At 45.9% G+C, this 21,449-nt stretch overlaps 1 protein-coding gene across 2 annotated transcripts; it reads left to right on the forward strand.

Moving 5' to 3' along the window:
• Nucleotides 1–3,631: 3,631 nt before the first annotated feature.
• MSL3 (MSL complex subunit 3) lies at nucleotides 3,632–18,920 on the forward strand. 2 transcript variants are annotated; one of them, XM_042974479.1, is made up of 13 exons: nucleotides 3,632–3,772; nucleotides 5,147–5,229; nucleotides 5,611–5,706; nucleotides 6,037–6,137; nucleotides 6,920–7,005; nucleotides 7,594–7,716; nucleotides 8,411–8,571; nucleotides 9,366–9,524; nucleotides 11,671–11,933; nucleotides 12,592–12,701; nucleotides 16,550–16,649; nucleotides 17,101–17,185; nucleotides 18,109–18,920. In XM_042974479.1, the coding sequence occupies exons 1-13, from the start codon at nucleotides 3,671–3,673 to the stop codon at nucleotides 18,206–18,208; spliced, it is 1,569 nt and encodes a 522-aa protein (XP_042830413.1). In that variant the 5' UTR covers nucleotides 3,632–3,670; the 3' UTR covers nucleotides 18,209–18,920. The 2 variants fall into 2 exon arrangements, with proteins under 2 accessions (XP_042830413.1, XP_042830414.1); XM_042974480.1 differs by lacking the exon at nucleotides 5,611–5,706.
• The last annotated feature ends 2,529 nt before the right edge of the window (nucleotides 18,921–21,449 follow it).

The following is a 21,449-nucleotide window of genomic DNA, read 5'->3' on the forward strand; positions in this document are numbered from 1 at the left end:
GGTTCCTCCCCAGAAGCAGATGGCATCTTGAGGTGGACAGTTCCTCCAAGATCATGGCTCAAGAAGATCTTCATCTCCAATATGAAACCTTTATTCCTTTTGCCTTTCTGCTATTTGCCTCTCCTCCCTGTGAATGCACAGGAAGATGATGCTCTTTAACTCTGGCAACGATCACTGAATGTACTGCTAAGGCCATAGCTACACAACAAAGTCTCTGGACTTTCTTGCTAAGATCGTTTCAGATAATAGAACTGCTTTAGCTTACTTCTTGGCTGAAAAAGGAGGAGCTTGTGCCACAGCAAATACCTCCCACAATACCTGGATCAACACCTCTGGTGTTGCAGCAAATATGATAAATTAACACATCAGCCACTTGGCTAAAACAGCTTGATGTCCCTTCTTTGATTTATCTGATACCATTTGGTTTGGTTCATGGGGGCCCTGGCTAAGGCTTCTGTATAGTTGTCATGGTAATGTCCCTTGTACACTATGTTCTCTCAAATGCCTTAAATGCATGTTCACAGCCGTCAGCAGTACATACATCGAATGGTCTCACTGGGCTTGGAGAACCAGAAACAAGATAAACGAGGAGATGAACAGGAAAAACATTTTTTCCATGGATCTGACATCATAACCCAGGAGTTTCACAGTGAGACAAAGAGCAACTTTGATGGTGGCCGAGAGTGGCACTAATACCAAAGTTCTGGTCACTCCTTCACGTACAAGATGACCAAAAGGGGGGAATGGTTAATTCAACAAGGAGGCTGTTAGACTGAGGTAAGGCTAATGCCTTGGCAGCCTGAAACGTAAGCCTGTGAATGTCTCAATGTTATGAAATAAAATACTAAGGATAGCCAATCACAAACAGCCAACCAGTCTTTACACTGTAGCCAATCAATAACTTCCTTATTTCTGCCTTTTCTCTATAAAGTCTTTTCTCTATAAAGTCTTTTCTCTATAAAGTCTCCCTCTGAGCTCCTGACACTGAAGTGCTCTGAGTGCTTCTGGTTTGGCACTGATTCCGACTGATTTCTGCCTGAATTCTTCAAGATGTTTAATATGTTTCAGTGTATTATTTAACAAGGGAGACTTCCTCTCTGGAGTCTTTTCTGACACTCTCCCTCCTCACAGGGAGATGTAAGCACCTGTGTCTGCTCTCTTCCGTCCTGCTCTGTCAGAGAGCACGTGTGACGTTTGCATTTATTTGTATGCTGCTGTGCCCCTCCTGAAATGTGTCTTCTTCAAGGCCAGGGTAATATCTGCATTCTACTTTGTGCGTCTAGCATCCAGTACACAGGAGGCCCCATAAATCTTTGTTGAGTGGGGCCTCCTGGCTGGCTCAGCAGGTAGAGCATGTGACTCGATCTCAGGGTTCTGAGTTCAAGCCCTCACACCGGGCATAGAGATTACTTAAAAAAAAAAATACATTTGTTGAATGAATGAATTAGGTCAAGGAGAAATGGCCAAGCAGTGCCTAATATTAATGGCAAGTGTTTATCCAAAACCTATTATACGCTAGGCCCTATGCAAATGCAAGTACATGGAGTAGATTTAATCCTGAAACAACCCGATGAGGTAGGAGCCACTATTACCTTTAAATGTAAGAGAACTGCATCTCACAGAGACTAATCACTTGTCTAAGGTCACAAACTAGCAGTGACAGGTGTGGCACTGGATCACAGAGCCCACCAAGTCCTTTACCTTTACACTCAAGAGGGAGAAGGATGCTTCACCCACATTAAAGGAGAAGGCTTCTATAGTGGTTCCTAATCTAGAGAAGGCCTGCAGAGGGGACTGTCATTGGTGGGATTTGTAGCTTTGGGGATCCTGGAGGCTTCTGCATTCTTGGATTGTTTAGGGGGAACACGGAAGAAGGTGTGGCTCAAGGACATAAGAAGGGGTGGAAACGGAGAGACAAGAAAGGATCTAAAGTCTTGCCCTGCAAGGTTAGAATCTGAAGAGGAAACCTCCATTCTCCCACAAGAAACATTTTTTTAAAAGCTAATATTCAGTTGTGGTTTCGCCACGGCAATTACTTGTGCCCTGGAGCTTCCCCTGTCATTTATGGGGAACATCACCATCAAGGGCTCATTCCTAATAAACCACAACCTGAAGAATCACAGCTCCAGTTCTGGTCCACCACTGTATCGTCATTATAGACATAGGTCACTATCTGTCCATCTTCCCCCAACCTGTCCCTCTCACGGCCCTTATTCTGGCCAATGGATCTATTGCTTACTCAAATCATTAGGCCAGAAAATCTGGACCTCTCTTGAGATTTCTCCTTTCCTCTCCCCCATCACATCCCATGGGTGACTTGAGTTTTGGGGATTCTATTTCATAAATCTGTAATGTTTATTTGTTAAACATTTATTGTGTGCCAGGAACATGCGGTAATGAACTGGATGAGATTCATCCAGTTCCCCGCAGCTCTGCCCTCCCAGCTTCAAAGAGATGGGCATCTTATGGAGGATATTTTGCAAACGAACAGCCCATTGTACGGTGGAGTACAGTAAACACAAGAAACGGAGAAGTAGAGGGCTGGGAAGGGGTATGTAATTCACCTGGGGAAGCCCGAGGGTTGTTCTCCTGACAGTATCCAAATTGAAATGTGAAGGATGTCTACCAGGAAACCCAGTGAAGCGGAGGACAAGTGCAAATTTCTGGAGGCCAGAACAGAGCCCAGAGTGTGGAGAACCGGCAGTTCACCACGACATCAGAGTCTCAAAGCTGGTCTCTAGGCCGGTCTCAATCCAGTAACTACACTACCCACTTTCCACCCCTCAAAGAAAGCAAAAAACCCAGCACCGTCCTTCCTGTGCCTGCAGGTTTGCCCTTCAAGAGGCTCGGAGCACTTGCCATAGGTTCATCAAAGATGTCCTGAGCACCCCCTCAGCGCAGGTACCTTCCAGGACCAGCCTCACAGTACTTTCCCCCTTTAGGGAGTATTCAATGTATTGCACCAGACCTCGAGGGAGGAACTCGAGTGCTGGGGGTTGAAAGACCACGCTGGAAGCGGGACTTAAGATGTTAATGACCAGGCAAGGACTCATGGGCCTCACTGCTCACCCGCTGTCACTGGAGGGCTCCAGGTCTGCCACTACCTTGTCCCAACCCAGTTATGCCCCAGTGCTTTCTTCACTCCCCCTTCCTTCGCATATCTACACCCGACTCCGGCCAGACGTCCTCCTCGCGTAGCCACACTCGGCGGCGCGCAGCTCTGCTAAGATGGCCCACGCGGCGCGGCCAGTGGCTGCTGGAGGGCAGCGGCCGGCAAACCTGCCCGCCGCCAGTGCCCACCCCAGAGAGGCTGTCTCCTGGGCGCCTGCCACCCCCGGGCCAGCCACCTTTCCCACGGGGGCGGGAGGGGCCGTTCTGCCGAAAGACCACCGCCGAGGGCAGCGATCCCCGCCGCAGCCTTCACCGGGCCCGGCGGGGACTCGCGGAGACGCGCTCCGGCGGGAGCGCGCGCGCCCGGAGGCTCCGAGGTCCGGCCGCGGCGCGGGGCGGGCCGAGGCGGGACTGAGGGCGGGGCGGCCGCAGCCTCCGCCATTCCCCGCTCCCTCCCCCCACCCCCGCCGAGGCGCGCCACCTCCCCGCCCCCACCCCCCCTCCCCCACCGCGCGCGCTCCGCCCGCCCCGGAGCCTCGCCCTCCGCCACGATGAGCAAATGAGCGCGAGCGAGGGCATGAAATTTAAATTCCACTCAGGGGAGAAAGTGCTGTGCTTCGAGCCTGACCCCACCAAGGCGCGAGTGCTGTACGATGCCAAGGTGCCGCCGCGGAGGGACAGGGAGGAGGCGCGGGCCGGGGACCCCGGGACGGGTGGCGGAGGCGGATGCGGGTGCGGACGGCGGCGCGGCGCAGGGGAAGTGGCGGGGCCCGGCGCTCCATGCCGGCTGCTCCTCGGCTTGCGCGGCGCCGTGCGTGCAGCAGGGGGCGCTCGCGGGACGCTGCGCGGGGGAGTCGGGGCCCGGGCGCTTCCGCTTCCGCCGGCGCGGGGCCGCGCACGCGCCTTCGGAAACGAAACCTCGCGCGTGCAGTGTCGCGAGGCCGGGGCCGCGACGTCGGTTTGCGCACGCGACGCCAGCGAGGGCTGCGCGTCGAGGAGGCCGTTTGCCGGCGGCCTCTACCTTCGTGTTAACTCTCACCGTTCTGCGCGGTGCATCGTTGCTTGGGCTCCCGTGCGGCACCCTGACTGACCGAGCCAGGTCCTAAACTGTAGCGCCAGAGCACTGGCCGTCGACCAGCGACGTCGTTGCCCTGGAGCACCAATCGTGTCTGGGCCCGATACCTCCCGTAGGCCGGACCCCCTCCCCCCCAAACCCGAGGGCAGTGTTGACCCGGAGCTTTCGTTCCTCAGCGTCTTGCAGCATTTAGGTTTTCGATCCCCGACTCGCGCCCCGTGCCATCTAAATTTCGGGGGCTGGGGGAAGGTGGGGGGCGGGGGGGAAAGTGAGCCATAACTGCAGCTCCTGGGGTTTGGATGGCGAGTGGGAGTGGGCCCCGTAGGCCGGGGATGGGGGCTGGCCCCGGGCCCCAGGGCCCCAGGGCCCCAGGGCCCCAGGTGCGTCTGGGCGACGCCGGCCTTGGGGGAATTCCCGAAGCCTCCGGGCTTTGTGAGTTCCGTCTTCCGGCTCCTCCCCCCGCAGCCTTGGCTGTTTGCTATCCCACCTCCCTCCCCTCCTCGAGTCTCCCCAGGGGTGACACGCCCCATCGTTTGCCCCAGGTGTTCCCTCTGGGGACTCCGCTGGGAGGGAGGGCGTAATCCTCTGCCGTCCTGGCCCTGGACGCAGCGGAGCTGGGGAGACTACAACTCCCAGAGGTCTCAGGGCTGCAGCTCTCTTGTCTGGCCTGGACTCTTGTGTTAGTGACAAGTCGGTCGGCCAATGGCTTCAGGAGCTGAACTCAGTCTCGGTATCCGAGGCCAATCGTGGGTCGGTTGGAGGGATGTTTCCTATTTTGAGGCATCCACTCAGGAAAAAAAATGGAATTGAAAGGGAAAATGTTTCAACCCAGCTTTCAGTCTAAAAAAGGAGAGAATGCGTTCTTTTCTTTTAAAAAGAGATCTGTGATCTAGTTTTCCTGATCTAGCTTGCACTAGTCTGTGTGTTCTGTCATTTGTGGACAATATTTCCTGGTTTCAGATTGTCGATGTTATTGTTGGGAAAGACGAAAAAGGCAGAAAGATTCCAGAATATCTGATCCATTTTAATGGTTGGAACAGAAGGTGAGTGTACTTGTTAAACGGGATTGAAGATTGGTCATCTTTGCAGCACAAGAACATTGCAAACTTAAGTTTTAGAAACACTTGTAGAGAAGCTTCACTTCCTGTTTCTGCTTTTTTATCAAACCTTTCCTATTCTGAAGAATGATTACTTTCAAGTCAATTGTGTTTGGATTCTGGAAACCCTAGTTATTTCTGTGCCTGAATGAGTTCCTTTTTCAGTTTATTTGCATCTTTTTTGTGTGAATTTAAAATATTTCAGTAGTGTTCTAAAACTTCAGTACTTTTGGGACACTTCTGCTTCTGTGAGGTGCTGTTAGTATTTGTTCACACCAAACTAAAATACTGAATTTTGTATCCTTTTCTCTTTTTTTGTTTGATTAGCTGGGATAGATGGGCAGCTGAAGATCATGTCCTTCGTGACACCGATGAAAATCGGAGATTACAGCGTAAATTGGCAAGGAAAGCTGTAGCTCGCCTGTAAGAATACAAAAGTCATGAAATGAATGTTATTTAGTGTGCTTTCTCTCAATGTTTCGAATTTTTTAAATATAAAAGTAAAAATACGATAGACCTGGTTTGTTAAATAGTCATATGTTTAAAGCGTGTTAATGAGGAATTGCTATTCTAACTGCCGTGTTTTCAGAGAGGTTACTGTGGAATCTTCTGAGGTGGAGATTAACATTTATGTTCTAGGATTTAATGATTTTTAGGTCCCTAAGAATCGTTGCTGTTATGTCTTGTTTGTACCTCCAGACCCATATCAGGTGGCATCGGAATTTATTTCAGCGGTGTTTGGTTTTCTTTCAGAAGAAGCACAGGAAGAAAGAAGAAACGCTGCAGGTTGCCTGGTGTTGACTCTGTCTTAAAAAGCCTCCCTATTGAAGACAAGGATGAAAATGATGAAAACTGTGAGTGGCTTGACTTCGTTTTCTCTGGCTGAAAGAACTTTTACCTCGTCCTTTTATGTCACAGGATTGAGGGGCGGATTCGCTGCAATTACAGACAGGGAACCAGTTCAAGCTCGAGCTCGTTACGTGTAATGTCTACCCGTTTTGTTTTTGACAGTAGCAGCCCATAGTATCTCATCAGTCTTGCCCGTGACCACTGCATTCTCAGCCAGTGTTTTTCTTTGTACTAACCCCTTATGTTTCCTTCTTGCCACTTCCCGGGCCTTGACCCCAGTTACGAATGCAACAGAGAACCATAGGCTCTCCTAGGTGACCAAACACGTTTAGATCATGAACTTGTGTGGTTTTTACCTTCACTGAAATCGGTGTTACATTTCTCAAAATAAATTTCTTTTCCAAAAGGTCCAGTATTTGTGTTCAGCATGTAAAACATATGCAGGGTTGGGGCGCCTGGGTGGCTCAGTCGGTTAAGTGGCCGACTTCGGCTCAGGTCATGATCTCACAGTGTGTGAGTTCGAGCCCTGCGTGGGGCTCTGTGCTGTCGGCTCGGAGCCTGCTTTGGATTCTGTGTGTCCCTCTCTCCCTGCCCCTCCCCCACCTGCAATCTGCCTGTCTCTGTCCCTCAAAAACAGATAAATGTAAAAATAAAATTTTAAATATACGCAGGAGTACAGTTAATTATTGCCAGCGGCAGGACACACGTGCCACCTTAGCGAATTATGAGTGTAAAGGTTAAGGAAGTATATGACGCCGGTTTGCCTGATATTTTCTGTTTTACCTAGCAATAAGCAGTTCCTCTGATGACAGTAGTGAAGAAAAGGATGAAGAAATAAGTGAAGAAAGTGATATTGAAGAAAAGACGGAAGTGGTATGAAGTTTTTATTGTAAAATCTCTGTCTTAGGTATATATTTAGTGGTAAAATTATGTGATAAAATTCTCCACTTGTGGATCATTTTCTAAAAATGCATTTGCTTAACCAGATATTATAGAGCTGTACTTGATTTTTATGGGAAAATAATCTTTATTTATATTTATAGTCACCGTATGAACCTCTTGGTGGCTCTTCTTACCCATAAACTGTTTGCATGAATCATGGTTACTTCTTTCTTTCCAATGAAATCATGAACTTTATTTCTGTGATGGTGATTAGTGCTTAAATGTCGTGTATCAGAGTTCCGTATCTTCCGCCTGCCTTCAAAGTTAACATACATCTCACTGCCAACGCTGAAAGGAGACAGAAGCAAAGTAAGCATTTGCAACATGCTTAGTGCCCTAAAACCCGTAAACCTGGGGCCTTTCATGTGCTTTTCTCTAGGACATGTGGCATCATTACTGGTATGAATGTTGAGGATTAACTGCGTTTGTTTCATAGTAGGCTCTCATGTGTTTGTCTTTGGATATAGACCCCCCTCCCCCTCATTATAAGTAGTTAAAGATGCAATTGTGACATTGCAGAAGGAAGAACCGGAGCCACACACAAGAAGGGAAATGGAAGAAAGGACAATAACGATAGAAATCCCAGAAGTTCTGAAGAAGAAGCTCGAGGACGATTGTTACTATATCAACAGGAGGAAACGGGTATACAGGGAGAATACATAAAACGTGGATTTGTAATAGAGCTTTCATTTAGCCATATTTTGCAATCACAGACTCAAATAATTAAAAACCTTGTAAGAATGAAATTCATATTTTAAGTTTTGTACTGAGTCAGGTTCTAAAGTTCCCTGACTGTGGCATTCTTGCTGATTGCATTAAGGCGTGCAGTCTTTCCCAGCCCTGGTTGTCCATTAGAACCATCTAGGGAGCTTTGCCAAACTCCTTATGCCTGGGCTTCATTCAAGAGGTTAAGACGTAATTGATCTGTCATGGAGGCCGACTGCGAACATAGTCTCCCCAGGTGGCCCTAATTGATCACTAAGATGTGAGTCACTGCCTACATTTATTTTGAAAACTTATACTGTGATCTTCATGGGGATATGATTAGGAGAAGCAATCAAGGAGCCTCAAAGTATATTTAAAAGATTCTCCTCAAGCAGAATTGGCTTTATTTTTTTAAGATTTTATTCTTCAGTGATCTCTACACCCAGCGTGGGGTGTGAACTCACAGCCAAGGTCAAGAGTCGAATACTGTACTGACTGAGCCAGCCAGGCACCCTGAGAACTGGCTTTATTTTTGAGTTAAAAAGTTTATAGAGACAAGAGCACTGTTTCTTGGAATGTGCGATTTACACAACGAGATGTGTGCATCAGATGTCTATGTTTTCATTAACAGTTAGTGAAGCTTCCGTGCCAGACCAACATCATAACTATTTTGGAGTCCTACGTGAAGCATTTTGCTATCAATGCAGCCTTTTCAGCCAATGAGAGGCCTCGGCACCATCATGCTATGCCACATGCCAATATGAACGTGCACTATATTCCAGCAGAAAAGAAGTGAGTAGTGGGGAGGGGGGGATTGGTGGCTCAGTGGCTCACGCTCTCTGTGTATTAGAGAAGTGACTTCCATTTAGGATAGGTGGCACTCTCCTTTTCTCTAATTTGGAATTCATTTAATACATCACTTAAGAATTCACTAATAATTCATTTAGTAACAAATTTAATCTCAAAATATCCCTGTTTCAAAATGCCCAATAACTTTTTAGGTGTCTGGTGTGGATACATTGAGCATATGCACTGCCTCAACACCCAAGACCTGGTTTTCTCAGTGATACAACATAGGGAGATAACTCTTTTTCCTCGAGAAGCACCAGAATGGGGGAATAACATTTTGCAAACAGCTTGTTTGCAAACAGGTTTTTATTCCAGTCAGGATTATCGTGTTCATGGCCTGTGTTCTGCATGTGGCCCAGCTCGATTAGAGTCCGCCAGGCAGAGTGTTGGATTTGAAACCAGTATTAGGAGTAGTGCATCGGGCTTGCCCCCTTCAGCTCCTGGTAATTGGGTTCTGTCCACCGTCGGCAGTGCAGGCTGCTTGGGCTCCTCATGTGACACTGAACGTAGTCATTTGTGTTCAGTGTGATGTTAAAATCACTAGTGTACTTTTTTCACTTTGTACTATAGTTTTGTGTTTGCGCTTAATTTTCTGTTGACAGCATCTATAAACTCTTTATACACATAGGTGTAACGTATAGTGTTTAACTTTAAAACACCGCCTTCTTAAAAATGTGCAACTTGATTCTGATATTTTGGAAAGTATTTACTGCATCTGTAATCTCTTACTCTCCTAGCGTTGACCTTTGTAAGGAGATGGTGGATGGATTAAGAATAACGTTTGATTACACGCTCCCACTGGTTTTGCTCTATCCATATGAACAAGTTCAGTATAAAAAGGTGACTTCATCCAAGTTTTTTCTTCCGATTAAGGAAAGTGCCACAAACACTAACAGGTAAGTTGGCCTGCAGTCTGACTGATGTCAGCAAATAGTTGACTCTGTCTTTGAAGATTTCTGTCTGATGCTATGGGGCCAATAGGTTTGGAGGAGGAGATTGAAAGGTGGAGTTCTTTCCTGGGTTAGCCAAGTCGTTCACTTTCAAATGGCTCTGAGGGGGCTCCTGGGTGGCGCAGTCGGTTAAGCGTCCGACTTCAGCCAGGTCACAATCTCACGGTCCGTGAGTTCGAGCCCCGCGTCAGGCTCTGGGCTGATGGCTCAGAGCCTGGAGCCTGTTTCCGATTCTGTGTCTCCCTCTCTCTCTGTCCCTCCCCCGTTCATGCTCTGTCTCTCTCTGTCCCAAAAATAAATAAACGTTGAAAAAAAAAATTAAAAAAAAAAAAACAAAAAAAACCCAAATGGCTCTGAAAGATTTTACCAAGTGAAGATTCCAGTGTGAGAACTTGGTTGGATTTTGAGCAGCTAACTCGTCTTCCCAAAGACAAGTGGGGTGAAGACACAGGGCTGAGAAGGGCGGAAGATGTGTGTTTGAATTTAGCTCCTTTACTTGCTGGTTGTGTGACTTGTGGAAATGCCTTCTGAGCCTCTTCCTTTTGCCTCTGTTCAATGGAAAGAGCGTTTGCCTCCTCGAGTAGTTATTATTAAATGAGAAAGTTCTCCAAGGGTTGGCCACCTTTTGCTTTGAAGTAAAGGTTAGTTCCTCTGCTGTGTCACCACTTTCTTTCCTCAGTCACCAAGCATGCCCAAATCTCTATTGTTTGGTTGAGAGAGTAGGGTCGGAGATCTCACCCTGAAGTCTGTACCTTCACTGGACAGGCTACTTCCCTGTCTTCCTGGGCCTCTTTTCCTGGAAGAGCGGCCTGTTCTCATGTTTTCCGCACCTCCATCTCCGCTCGCCTGCCTACCGTCTGCCTCTGTCTACTGCTGCCCCTGCTCATTCTGCTTCCCCAAGAGAGGGTGCTGACAGCTGCCCGCTCGCCAGACGCCATGCTCTGCTCTGGCTACCTTTCCCTTCCATCCCCTTCCTTCCCTTCGTGGCTCCTCGTTCCTGGTTTTCTGCCTGCCTCATGATCATCTCTTTTCAGCCTGCCTGCCTGCCTCCCCGCCTCTCCCATTGGTTTCACCCTACGTGAGAGGCCTGTGCAACTCCTTGGGGACCTGTGTTGATGTCCCCATGCCCTGCTTCAAACCTCAGGGTGGACTGTGTGTTCCACAAAGCTTGGCGGATGCTTGTGGCTTTTCTTTCTAGTCTTGTAGTAGTTACAGTGTGACGGAACGACACGGTATTCCTACGCTTTTTAAAACAAAATCTATTGAAGTATAGCAGACCCAGTGTTACATTACTTTGAGACGAACAGCACAGTGATTGGACAGTTCCGTACGTTATGCTGTGTTGCCCACCACAAGCACAGCTGCCGTAGTATTCTTACTCTCTTGAGTAGGGTTTCTCAACCTTGGCCCTATTGACGTTTTGAACAAGATCATTCTCTGTGGTGGGGCTTTCTTGTGCCCTGTGGGATGTTGAGTGGCAGCCCTGGCCTCTCTCCATTAGATGCCAGTAGCGCTCTGCCGGTGGTGACAGCCGAAACAGCGCTGTCTCCAGATAGTGCCAGTGTCCCCTGGCAGGGCGAGACGACATCCGATTGAGAACCATCGGTATAAGATATAAAAGGGGCATGGGGCTTTAATGCCAACATGCCTTGCAGAGTTATCAAGGGGATGTAAATGATTTAATAGGTCTGGTTACTCCCTTTTTTTTTTATCTTTTCTTATATTTATTTATTTTTGAGAGAGAAAGAGCGTGAGTGGGGAAGGCACAGAGAGAGAGGGAGACAGAATCCGAAGCAGGCTCCAGGCTCTGAGCTGTCAGAGCCCGAATGTGGGGCTCAAACCCACAAACCGTGAGATCATGACCTGAGCCGAAGTCAGACGCTTAACCACCTGAGCCACCCAGGCGCCCCAATCCGTTTGGTTACTCCTTAAGAAAACATTTGTTTTGTCACATTTGAAAGTGAAAGTTTATAAGCCTCCTGGAGGAGAGGCAAGAGTGTTTTCAGTGTGAAGGAGGACATGTAAGAACCGCTCCGGGTTTTGCAGAGGTTCTGTGTGCCAGGTGTGTGCGATGCTCTCTCTTCTTCCGTAGGAACCAGGAGGAGCTCTCTCCGAGCCCGCCTTTGCTGAATCCGTCCACACCGCAGTCCACGGAAAGTCAGCCCACCTCCGGTGAACCAGCCACCCCCAAGAGGCGCAAGGCCGAGCCGGAAGCCTTGCAGTCTCTGAGGCGGTCCACGCGCCACTCTGCCAACTGTGACAGGCTGTCTGAGAGCAGTGCCTCTCCTCAGCCCAAGCGCCGGCAGCAGGACACGTCCGCCAGCATGCCTAAGCTCTTCCTGCACCTGGAAAAGAGTAGGTCCACTCCCAGGCGCAGGGCAGCCGTTCGCTTGTGCTTGGCCCGTGCCGGCCGCTGCTGTCCTGAAAGGAGGCTGGCCGGCAAGGGGGGCGGGGAGGGGAGTGAGGGCGAGCGCCCAGTCACAGCCACGTTCGCCCGCTCGCCTGTGGGAGCTCCGCTCAGGAGTTGGCTCCAACCGAGGCTCATGAAGCATTTTGCCTATGGCCGGGAGAGAGAGGAGCCCCCACACCTGAGCCCTGCGGTCGGATGCTTGGCACCTGCTGGTGTAGCTGGGTCTCGTGGGTCTGGTAGCGGTAGCTCCCCGTTGCCTCCCCCCAGCCCTAATCCAGCAGGCTGGGTGACCACTGCTTGCTTCCCGTCCGGATGGATTTGCCTCTTCCAGGCCTCAATTCCTGTCAATGCGGGTAACGCAGTAAGTGGTCTTTTGTCTATGGCGTCTTTCGCTCGACGTAATATTTTCAAGGTTCATCACATTGTAACGTACATCAGCACTTGATTTTTTTCCCCAGATAATCGAGGTACCGGCTTTTATGGTAGGAAAATCTTCCCGTTAAAGATGAATAACTTCTCTGCCGTCGGTAATGGTCTTCCGGCAGTCTTTGGTTCAGTTCCTGTGACTTACGAGTGAATAATTAACACCTCTTCCTTTCAAAGAGACACCTGTGCACAGCAGATCATCCTCACCTGTCCCGCTGACCCCTAGCAAGGAAGGCAGCGCAGTGTTTGCTGGCTTTGAAGGCAGAAGAACTAACGAGATAAACGAGGTAAAGCGTTGGCATTACTGCTCGGCCTCCTATGGCTGCTTGAGTCCTGTGGGAGGAAGTCGGGTTTGCTGAGAGACAGGATGTCGCTCCTGCTGTGGGTATTAACAAAATGCTTCAGATGATGATGCTGAATATTGGTTTTGGTTTTTAAAATGAGAAAATCATTAGGATTCCAGCCCTGTGCTTCTGCTCATCTCTCAAGCACGACTGTTGAAATATGAGTACTTTCATTTTATGTAACAAGCATCAGCACACTTGTTGTGCAAAAGGCCAGAGAGTAAATATTGGAGGCTTTGTGGGCCACATGGTCTCCTTCAAGAGTACCTGATTCCAAAAGCATCCATAGACACTATGTAAATGAATGGGCGTGCTGTGTTCCAATAAAGCTTTATTTAGAGACACCAAAATTTGAATAGCAGATCATGTTCGTGTTATGAAACATGGTTATTCTTGTGTTTTTCCAATCATTTAAAAATAAAAAATTCGTTCTTAATAGTAATATTAGTAGCCATCCCTTTGCGGGCATGCTGTATGTCAGCATCGTGCCAGGCACTTGTCCTAAATCACCTCAGATTTTCTAGAACAACCTTGCCACCAGGTTTTCGTTTTACAAATGGGGAAACTTTTCATTTAAAAATTCTGTTTTTAAGACCGGTTAACTGATGTGTAGGTAGTGAGTGTTTCAGGGGTTCAGGAGGCGTCTTAGTCTACTGGGATATTTTGTGAATCTCACTTAAGGAGGATTTCCTTGTTTCTGTGCACGACTTTACTAGGCAAGGAGAACACTAAGTGATGAAGGTTGGCAAACTTTTTCTGGAAAGGGTCAGATTGTAAACATTTTCAGGGTTGTGTACCATACGGTCTCTTTCGAGGTTAGCCAGCTCTAGTGTCGTGTGAGAGGGCTACAGAGCACTCGTAAGTGAGGGGGTATGTCTATGTGCCCCCACGATTCATTCATGGACACTGGTAATTGAATTTCATATCATTTACACGCCCTGAAACACTATTCGTGTGATTTTACTAGCCATTTAAAAATACGACAACCATTTTTATCACAAGGGCGTTTGGGCTGGATTTGGCACAAGGCCTTACTTAGTTGGCTGGCCCTTGATAGAAAAACTGGAAAACTTAATTTGTTTTACGATGACATTGAGGGAAGATTAGGAAATTCCTAGGATGAGCAGTCCCTGACATCCTGTTCCTCAGACACGGCCCTGCAGGTGTTATTCAGGAGAGTCCTGTTTCTCGGAAAAGGCAGGGGAATATTCAGGCAAGGCCATTCCCACTCAGGTGAGCAGTGCGAGCCCACCATCTAGTGGTCACGGGTCCAGCCACAGGCCCTAGTAGAACAGGATTTCTAGTGAATGGTTGGAGGGTGCAACAGGCTCCCAACAGTGACTCCTGAGGCCTTAGTGAACTCCCCCCTCGTAAGTGCCTCTATCTTCGTGTGTTGTAAACAAAGCCCTGCATCCGCCTCCCCTGAGACTCTCTGCCATTGCTGTTTGCTGGCCTGCATCGGGGGAGAGTCTGGATGCACACCTTTCTCATCAGTACTCACGGGTGGTTCTCTGTATGCCCCTGCTGAGACTGCCTCTGCTAGAAACCTGTTCTCCTCCGTGAGACTTACCTTCAGTTAATAGGAGGTGATACGCTGCATTGAAACGTGCAGTTGAGCGAGTGAGGCCGACTGCCCGCTAACCAGCCGAATGGCCTGCTGTCGTACACACGTGCGTTTCATGGTTCCGGTGATTGCAGATTCCTCCACGTTAACTTTAGGTGTCACTGTCAAGACAGTTGCCGAGTTTCAGGTTGAGGCGCCGGGCGTGGAAGAATGATGCCGAAACCAAATCGCCACCCTCAGTGATCTGCGCCACGGATGGGTGGGGTGGGTGGGTGAGGCCAAAGCCGAAGCTAGGACCTTAGCATGGAGTGCCGCAGAGCCGTGGCGAGACTCACTAGCTTCTCCAGTTTCATCGTGTTAAATTGAGTACATCAGCCTTTCTGGGGTCGTTTGGGCATCCTTCTGCTTTGTCTTGTGGAGGATTTCCTTTGGCTCTACTGTTTCCAGATTAAACTTGATAGATCCCAAAAGGCAAAGCAGCAACTCAGGAGAATAGATCTATAATTTGCTAAAGTATTTCTGTGGAATCTCATCAGAGCACTTTTATTTATTTATTTTTTTAGTGTTTATTGTTTTTGAGAGAGGGGGAGAAGGAGACAGAGGGTCTGAAGCAGGCTCTACGCTGACAGTAGAGAGCCCGACACGGGGCTTGATCTCACAAAGCATGAGATCATGACCTTAGCTCAAGTTGAACGCTCAACCAACTGAGCCACCCGGGCGCTCCTCATCAGAGGGTTTTTAAATACAGCTCTGCATTTCTATTTGGATAATGTGCTCTCAGAAGTCTGGCATATTGTTTTTGACAGAAAATAATTAGCTCTATTACTTGCTTAGTAAGCTTGGCTATTAGAAACAGAACAAACAAGTTTGCCCTCACTAAATAATATTCAACATCTCATTCTGAAACTATGTTAGGATGAGAATTTCGCTTATGGTAAAAGGTGGGATGGCATCTGATTTATGGAAAATAGGTTAGTCGATAAATGTTGGTAAAACCAGGAATCCAACTAGGGGGAGGAAAATAGTTGAATTTATTCCTAACACCTTGTAAAATTCTAAAATTTTATTAGGGTAAATTCCAAATGGATCCAAGTTTTAAATGTAGAAAAATAAAACCATAAAACACCAGGAAAAAATAAATACATAAATAAATAAATACAGCTCTGACTTTAACAAAACCTTATATCCATCCCCAGTTCTGAAATTGAAAAAGAAGGAAAAGAAATCAATTCCCAGGGTTGCAGTCTATTTTCACTTGATTCAGTGGGTCAGATTAGTTTCCAAAGTCAATCAAATATATTAGGAGATTAGAAAAACCTTAAAACATGTCTGGGTTACTTTTTACCACTTCATTCTCTAACATGGCATGATTTTCAAGAAAGGAAAAGAGACGAAATGACCAGAACAGTTACAGCTAATTTATAGGTAGTAGCTGTTGGAATCTCACTTAAGGAGGATTTCCTTGTTTCTGTGCACGACTTTACTAGGCAAGGAGAACATTAAGTGATGAAGGTTGGCAAACTTTTTCTGGAAAGGGTCAGATTGTAAACATTTTCAGGGTTGTTGTAGGAAATCAAATAAATTTATTGTTAGAATTTTTAGGTGATTAGAAGTATCTCCATGTTGCCAAGGAAGGTGGGTCCTCGTGTGCTTGGTTTAAAAGGCAAAAATATTTTGAAAAAGTTGCCGTAGGAAACTATAAGATACACGCTGACACGTAATCCATGTGGGAAACACGTGCCTTTTTCCTCCCCAACTCCCTAAATCATAATTCCACCAATAAGACATGGACATTGAACATTTTGGTATGTACTTCTACTTGGTAATTTTTCTGTATTTACATAATCCTACACATCATATTGTGTATTTTTTGCAAGCGTTCTTTTGAACTTTGTTATTTTGTAGTTTTTGGTTCTCTTCAACATAAAGCATTATACTGGCCTATATGCTGAGATCATGCCCTTAAATGGCTTCGTGGGAAAGCTAGAGGAGTGACTTTCAAACTTCTACATTGGTTTGTTATTATTGTGTACTCCCATTTTCTGGTCCAGCTGTGAAGCAACTCATGAGGCACCACAAGGACAGGAAGCTTGGGAGTGAGAATGTCACGCTGCGTGCGAGACTGAGAACCTCACAGCATGTGTATTTCTGCTGCAATTCCAGATTTTGAGATCTCTTGGTAACAGTGTTAAGATGCAACAATTCATGCAACTCATGCTTTTCCCAGGTCCTCTCCTGGAAACTGGTACCGGACAGTTACCCCCCAAGTGACCAGCCGCCTCCACCCTCTTACATTTATGGGGCACAACACTTGCTACGATTGTTTGGTGAGAAGTCCCTGGCCCCTGCTTTCTTCTTCCTTTTTTTTCCACTTTGGGTTTTTTTTTTTTTAAGGTTATTTATTTTTTTTTTTAACAATCAAACTCGTGACCCCAAGATCAAGAGTCGCACATTCTTCCAGCTGAGCCAGCCAGGTGCCCCTCCAGTTTGGTTTTCACACCCTTGTTCTTTTATGTACAGCTTGTAATTTTGAGGGTCTAAGAAAAAGCATTGAAAAATGACCTCTTTAAAAAAGGCACTGAATGAATCTTAAATTTCATAAAAATGGTGTTTGTATCATTTGTACCACTACCCTGTGTTCAGTAAGACTTTTTGGTTTTATCTGATAACGTAGATGTTAATTTCAGCTTGAGCAGGATAAATAAGGACCCTCAGTATGTCCTACTCATTGCCAGAGTCTGCTGATTGTAAATGGTTTGGGTTTTATTTTTAATGCAGTGAAACTTCCAGAAATCCTTGGAAAGATGTCCTTTTCTGAGAAGAATCTGAAGGCTTTACTGAAGCACTTTGATCTCTTTCTTAGGTATTTTGATTTCTTTTTTATTATCTTTTATATATCTTTTCTGAACTTCTCCGTAACAGCGGTGGAAGCTAATAATCTGTGTGGTATTTTTAATAGTCGCAGTATTACCTAAGTATGATTGGTTCTAACTGTAATCGTAACATAGGGGGGTTTTGGAAATTTTTTTTCTGTAATTTATCTGTGTTCTGAGTCCAGGATGTTCGTTGTATTGAGGTAAAATTTTTTGTGTCACACTTGAAGAATCCAGTTGGGTAACTGTGAATAGAAAATTAAATTTTTACAGTAGAAGTGATTAAGATCGATAGTAATTTAGTTTTACATTTTTTCTTTATAAGTACCTTAAGTATTAGACTTTTTTGTTGTGTGTACATAAACCTAAATATTAGCATTTACAGGTTGGGTTTTTGTGTTTATTTTTTTAAAGTTTATTTTTGAGAGAGCAGGCGCGTGAGAAAGAGAATCCCAAGAGAATCTCCACGCTGTCAGCACAGAGCTCAACGCAGGGCTCGACCTCACGTACTGTGAGATCATGACCTGAGCCAAAATCAAGAGTCAGACACTCTACCGACTGAGCCACCCTGGTGCCCCTATCGTTTGTTTTTATAACATGAAAATGTAGAAGTGGTCAGAACGCTTTTTTGCGGTAAGCGTTTGTATAAAGCAGCCTGCCACCTAGTGGAGTTTAGGTTGTTTCTATTTGTACACTTGATAGTGGAAGGGTTCTGATGAAATGGTAATTACTGCAGAAGCCAGATACGTGCAATGAAAGTAATCTGTATATAGAAATCAAAATCATGTTCATTTTTTTTCTTTGGAATACCGAGAAGGGGTGAAATGTTAGAGTGCTTGCAAGTTAAAATTTTGCTTGCTGGTGTTCAGCCCTCGCTGTAATGATCATCGGGGCAATGTTTTTCTTCTTCCAGGTTTTTGGCAGAATACCACGATGACTTCTTCCCGGAGTCTGCCTATGTCGCTGCCTGTGAGGCACACTATAGCACCAAGAACCCCAGGGCGATTTATTAAAGTTTTGATGGTTCTGGAAGAACATCTTGTCTGTCTAGCTTTGTGCTCTAGGTTCGCAGTGAAGAGTGAAGGTCTGGGGAGATGGTGGGCCTTCTTTACAGGGCTGAGACAACAGCCACCCCCGGGGCTCTGGCGGAGGTGGGCCCGTTTGTTTGAGTTGCTTACATCCTGTAGTTATTCTGTAAAGGTTTACTTCCTGGGTGCCTGAACGGCCTCCAACATCTGACCCTTGCCACTGTACATGTCATCTGTGACAGCAGTTAAGGAACAGCTGTGTTCACAGTGAAACATTAATGGAAGTATGTATAGGTTAGGCTGTTCTAGTAGATGTTGGAATTGTTTGTTAGCAATGACCACGTTTTTTAGTTACTCATTAGCATTAAGCAAAATTGTTTTCCAAACTGTTTTCATTCTTGTGACGAGGCTCAACAGCTCTGTCCACCAAATTTCAGTTTTGCTTGGAAATCACAAAATAGTCCCAAAATATTTTAGAGGGAATTGATATCGATGGCAAAAGAAAATTTGCAGCCCCACACTTGCTTGTTATAGTTCCTTTCGTCCAAAACCTTATTTTTGGTGATCTAAATAAAGTGTTGCCTCTCTTGTTTGAGATTTTACAGCTATACTTTGTTGTGTAATGTTATGGTTCCCTTTCTGTAAAACCTTATTTTTGGTGATCTAAATAAAGCGTTGCCCATCTTGTTGCAAAGAAGCAGGAGTTTTCACTCTGGTCTTGGCCTCTTTGTTGCAGAGGGAGAGTGAGGTAACCTCTTGACTAATAACTTTTTGTTGTACTTTTGTGCCTGCTTTGTTAAGGCCTTTTGTTTTCTATCCCTCTGCGATTTTGCCCCACTTGATGGCTTGACCAGAGGTGACTACTGGGAGATGCTGCACGCTGGGCTGGGCCAACACGTTTCTCCTCCATCGTTACCAGCTGACAGTCTCTGAAGACACCTTTCTAATCCTCATTATAGTCTCTCGTGTGCCTCCCTCTCCCCCAGGATGCTTCACAAAGTTGTAATTCAATTAAAGGGGTACCAGTACCATACTAGCCTTGACTGTGGTGCCTGCCTTTTCTTACAGCTCAGTTCAGTGGACTTTAACTTCCAAAGACCACTGCTCATGAATGACAAAGGCCACAGGGAATTTTTTAAAAAATCTAAAATGGCTCAATGGTTCCATCAAAGAGATTTCTGCATGTACTGACCAGTGAGATTCAGAACCTGTAAACCAGAGTAAACATCATCTTAGTGCAGTTAGTTGCTGAGTAAGACTCAAGTCTTTGGTGTCTAATCTGGACTAGAACTATACTTCCTACTGTGTTTCATCCCATTTGGTTTATGCAGTGCCTGTTTAAATCTGGTGTACCTGCAGTGTGCTTGAATTGTTAGAAAAGTTTAATCTGTAATTACTCGTGGCCCAGAAAAGAAAAAAAATTTTTCCCTTACAAGAATCTTCTTAAGTGTCCCCAGTGAAATGAACACAGACTATCTGTTGGAACATTTTTTTTAATGTTTATTTTATTTTTGACAGAGAGACCGAGTGAGAGCAGGGGAGGGGCAGAGAGAGAAGGGGACACAGAATCTGAAGCAGGCTCCAAGTTCTGAGCTGTCAGCACAGAGCCTGACATGGGGCCCAAACTCACAAACCATGAGATCATGACCTGAGCTGAAGTCGGGTGCTTAACTAACTGAGCCACCCAGGCGCCCCAAGGAACATTTTTTTTATTATGAATCTAATTTATTGTCAAATTGACTTACATACAACACCCAGTGTTCATCCCAGCAAGCGCCCTCCTCAGTGCCCATCACCCATTTTCCCCTCTCCTCACTGCCCCCATCCCCCCTCAGTTTGTTCTCTGTATTTATAGAGTCTCCTGATTTGCCTCCCTCCCTCTCTGTTTGTAACTATTTTTTCTCCTTCCCTTCCCCATGGTCTTCTGTTAAGTTTCTCAAGATCCACATATGAGTGAAAACGTGATAATATCTGTCCTTCTCTGACTGACTTATTTCACTTAGCACAATAGCTTCCGGTTCCATCCACATTGCTGCAAATGACAGGGTTTCATTCTTTCTCATTGCCAAGTAGTATTCCATTGTATATATAAACCACGTCTTTATCCATTCATCAGTTGATGGACATTTAGGCTCTTTCCATAATTTGGCTATTGTTCAGAGCGCTGCTGTAAACATTGAGGTACACAATCATCCTCAATGCAGAAAAACCGAGAGCTCTCCCCCCTGAGATCAGGAACACGACAGGGATGTCCGCTCTCAGCGCCATTGTTTAACATAGTGTTGGAAGTCCTAGCACCAGCAATCAGATGACAAAAGGAAATCAAAGGCATCAAAATTGGCAAAGAAGTCAAACTTTCACTTTTGCAGACGACATGATACTCTACATGGAAAACCCAAAAGACTCCGAGAACTGATACATGAATTCACAAAGTCGCAAGGTACAAAATCAATGTACAGAAATCAGCTGCATTTTTATACACTAATAATGAAGCAAGAGAAAGAAATAAACTGATCTCATTTACAATTGCACCAAGGGACATTTTTTTTTAATGTTTATTTTTGAGAGAGGGAGAGGGTGCTTGCGAGCCGGGGAGAGGCCTAGAAAGAGGGAGGGACACAGAGGACATGAAGCAGGCTCTGAGCTATCAGTGCAGAGCCCGACACAGGGCTCAAACTCACAAACTGAGATCATGACCTGAACTGAAGTCAGATACTTAGCCTACTGAGCTGCCCAGGTGACCCTCTCTTGGAACATTGCAATAATTACACACCTTGAGTTTACAATTTATTCTGTTTCTAGTAATGAGATACTATTTTCTTCCCACAAGGCATTTCCTAACCATAACTTCCTTTAAGCTAATTATTTGGAGCTTGGGTTGATTTAAATATCTTCAAAATGTCCCTTGATTGTATATTACTAATAATTTTTCAAATAATTCATCACTTAAAAATATGATTTAAATGTCTGGACAGTTCTCATCAGAATTACACTTCATCCTCTTGTCAATTTTTAAATTGTTACTTGCCTAAACTGCCAAACCTTGCAATTAAGTATCATGTTCATCATGTTAATGTTTTCAAGTCCTTTAAAGATGTATCGAAAATAATATTTTAGTAACTTGTGTATCAAGTCCTTGTACTATCAGGCCCTTGGACTTTGAAAAGGACATTCAGGAACAACAACAACAACAAAAACAAAAACACTCCTGAACAGAAGCAGATTT

Source organism: Panthera tigris, chromosome X, assembly GCF_018350195.1.
Source record: "Panthera tigris isolate Pti1 chromosome X, P.tigris_Pti1_mat1.1, whole genome shotgun sequence".
Taxonomy (NCBI): Eukaryota; Metazoa; Chordata; class Mammalia; order Carnivora; family Felidae; genus Panthera; species Panthera tigris.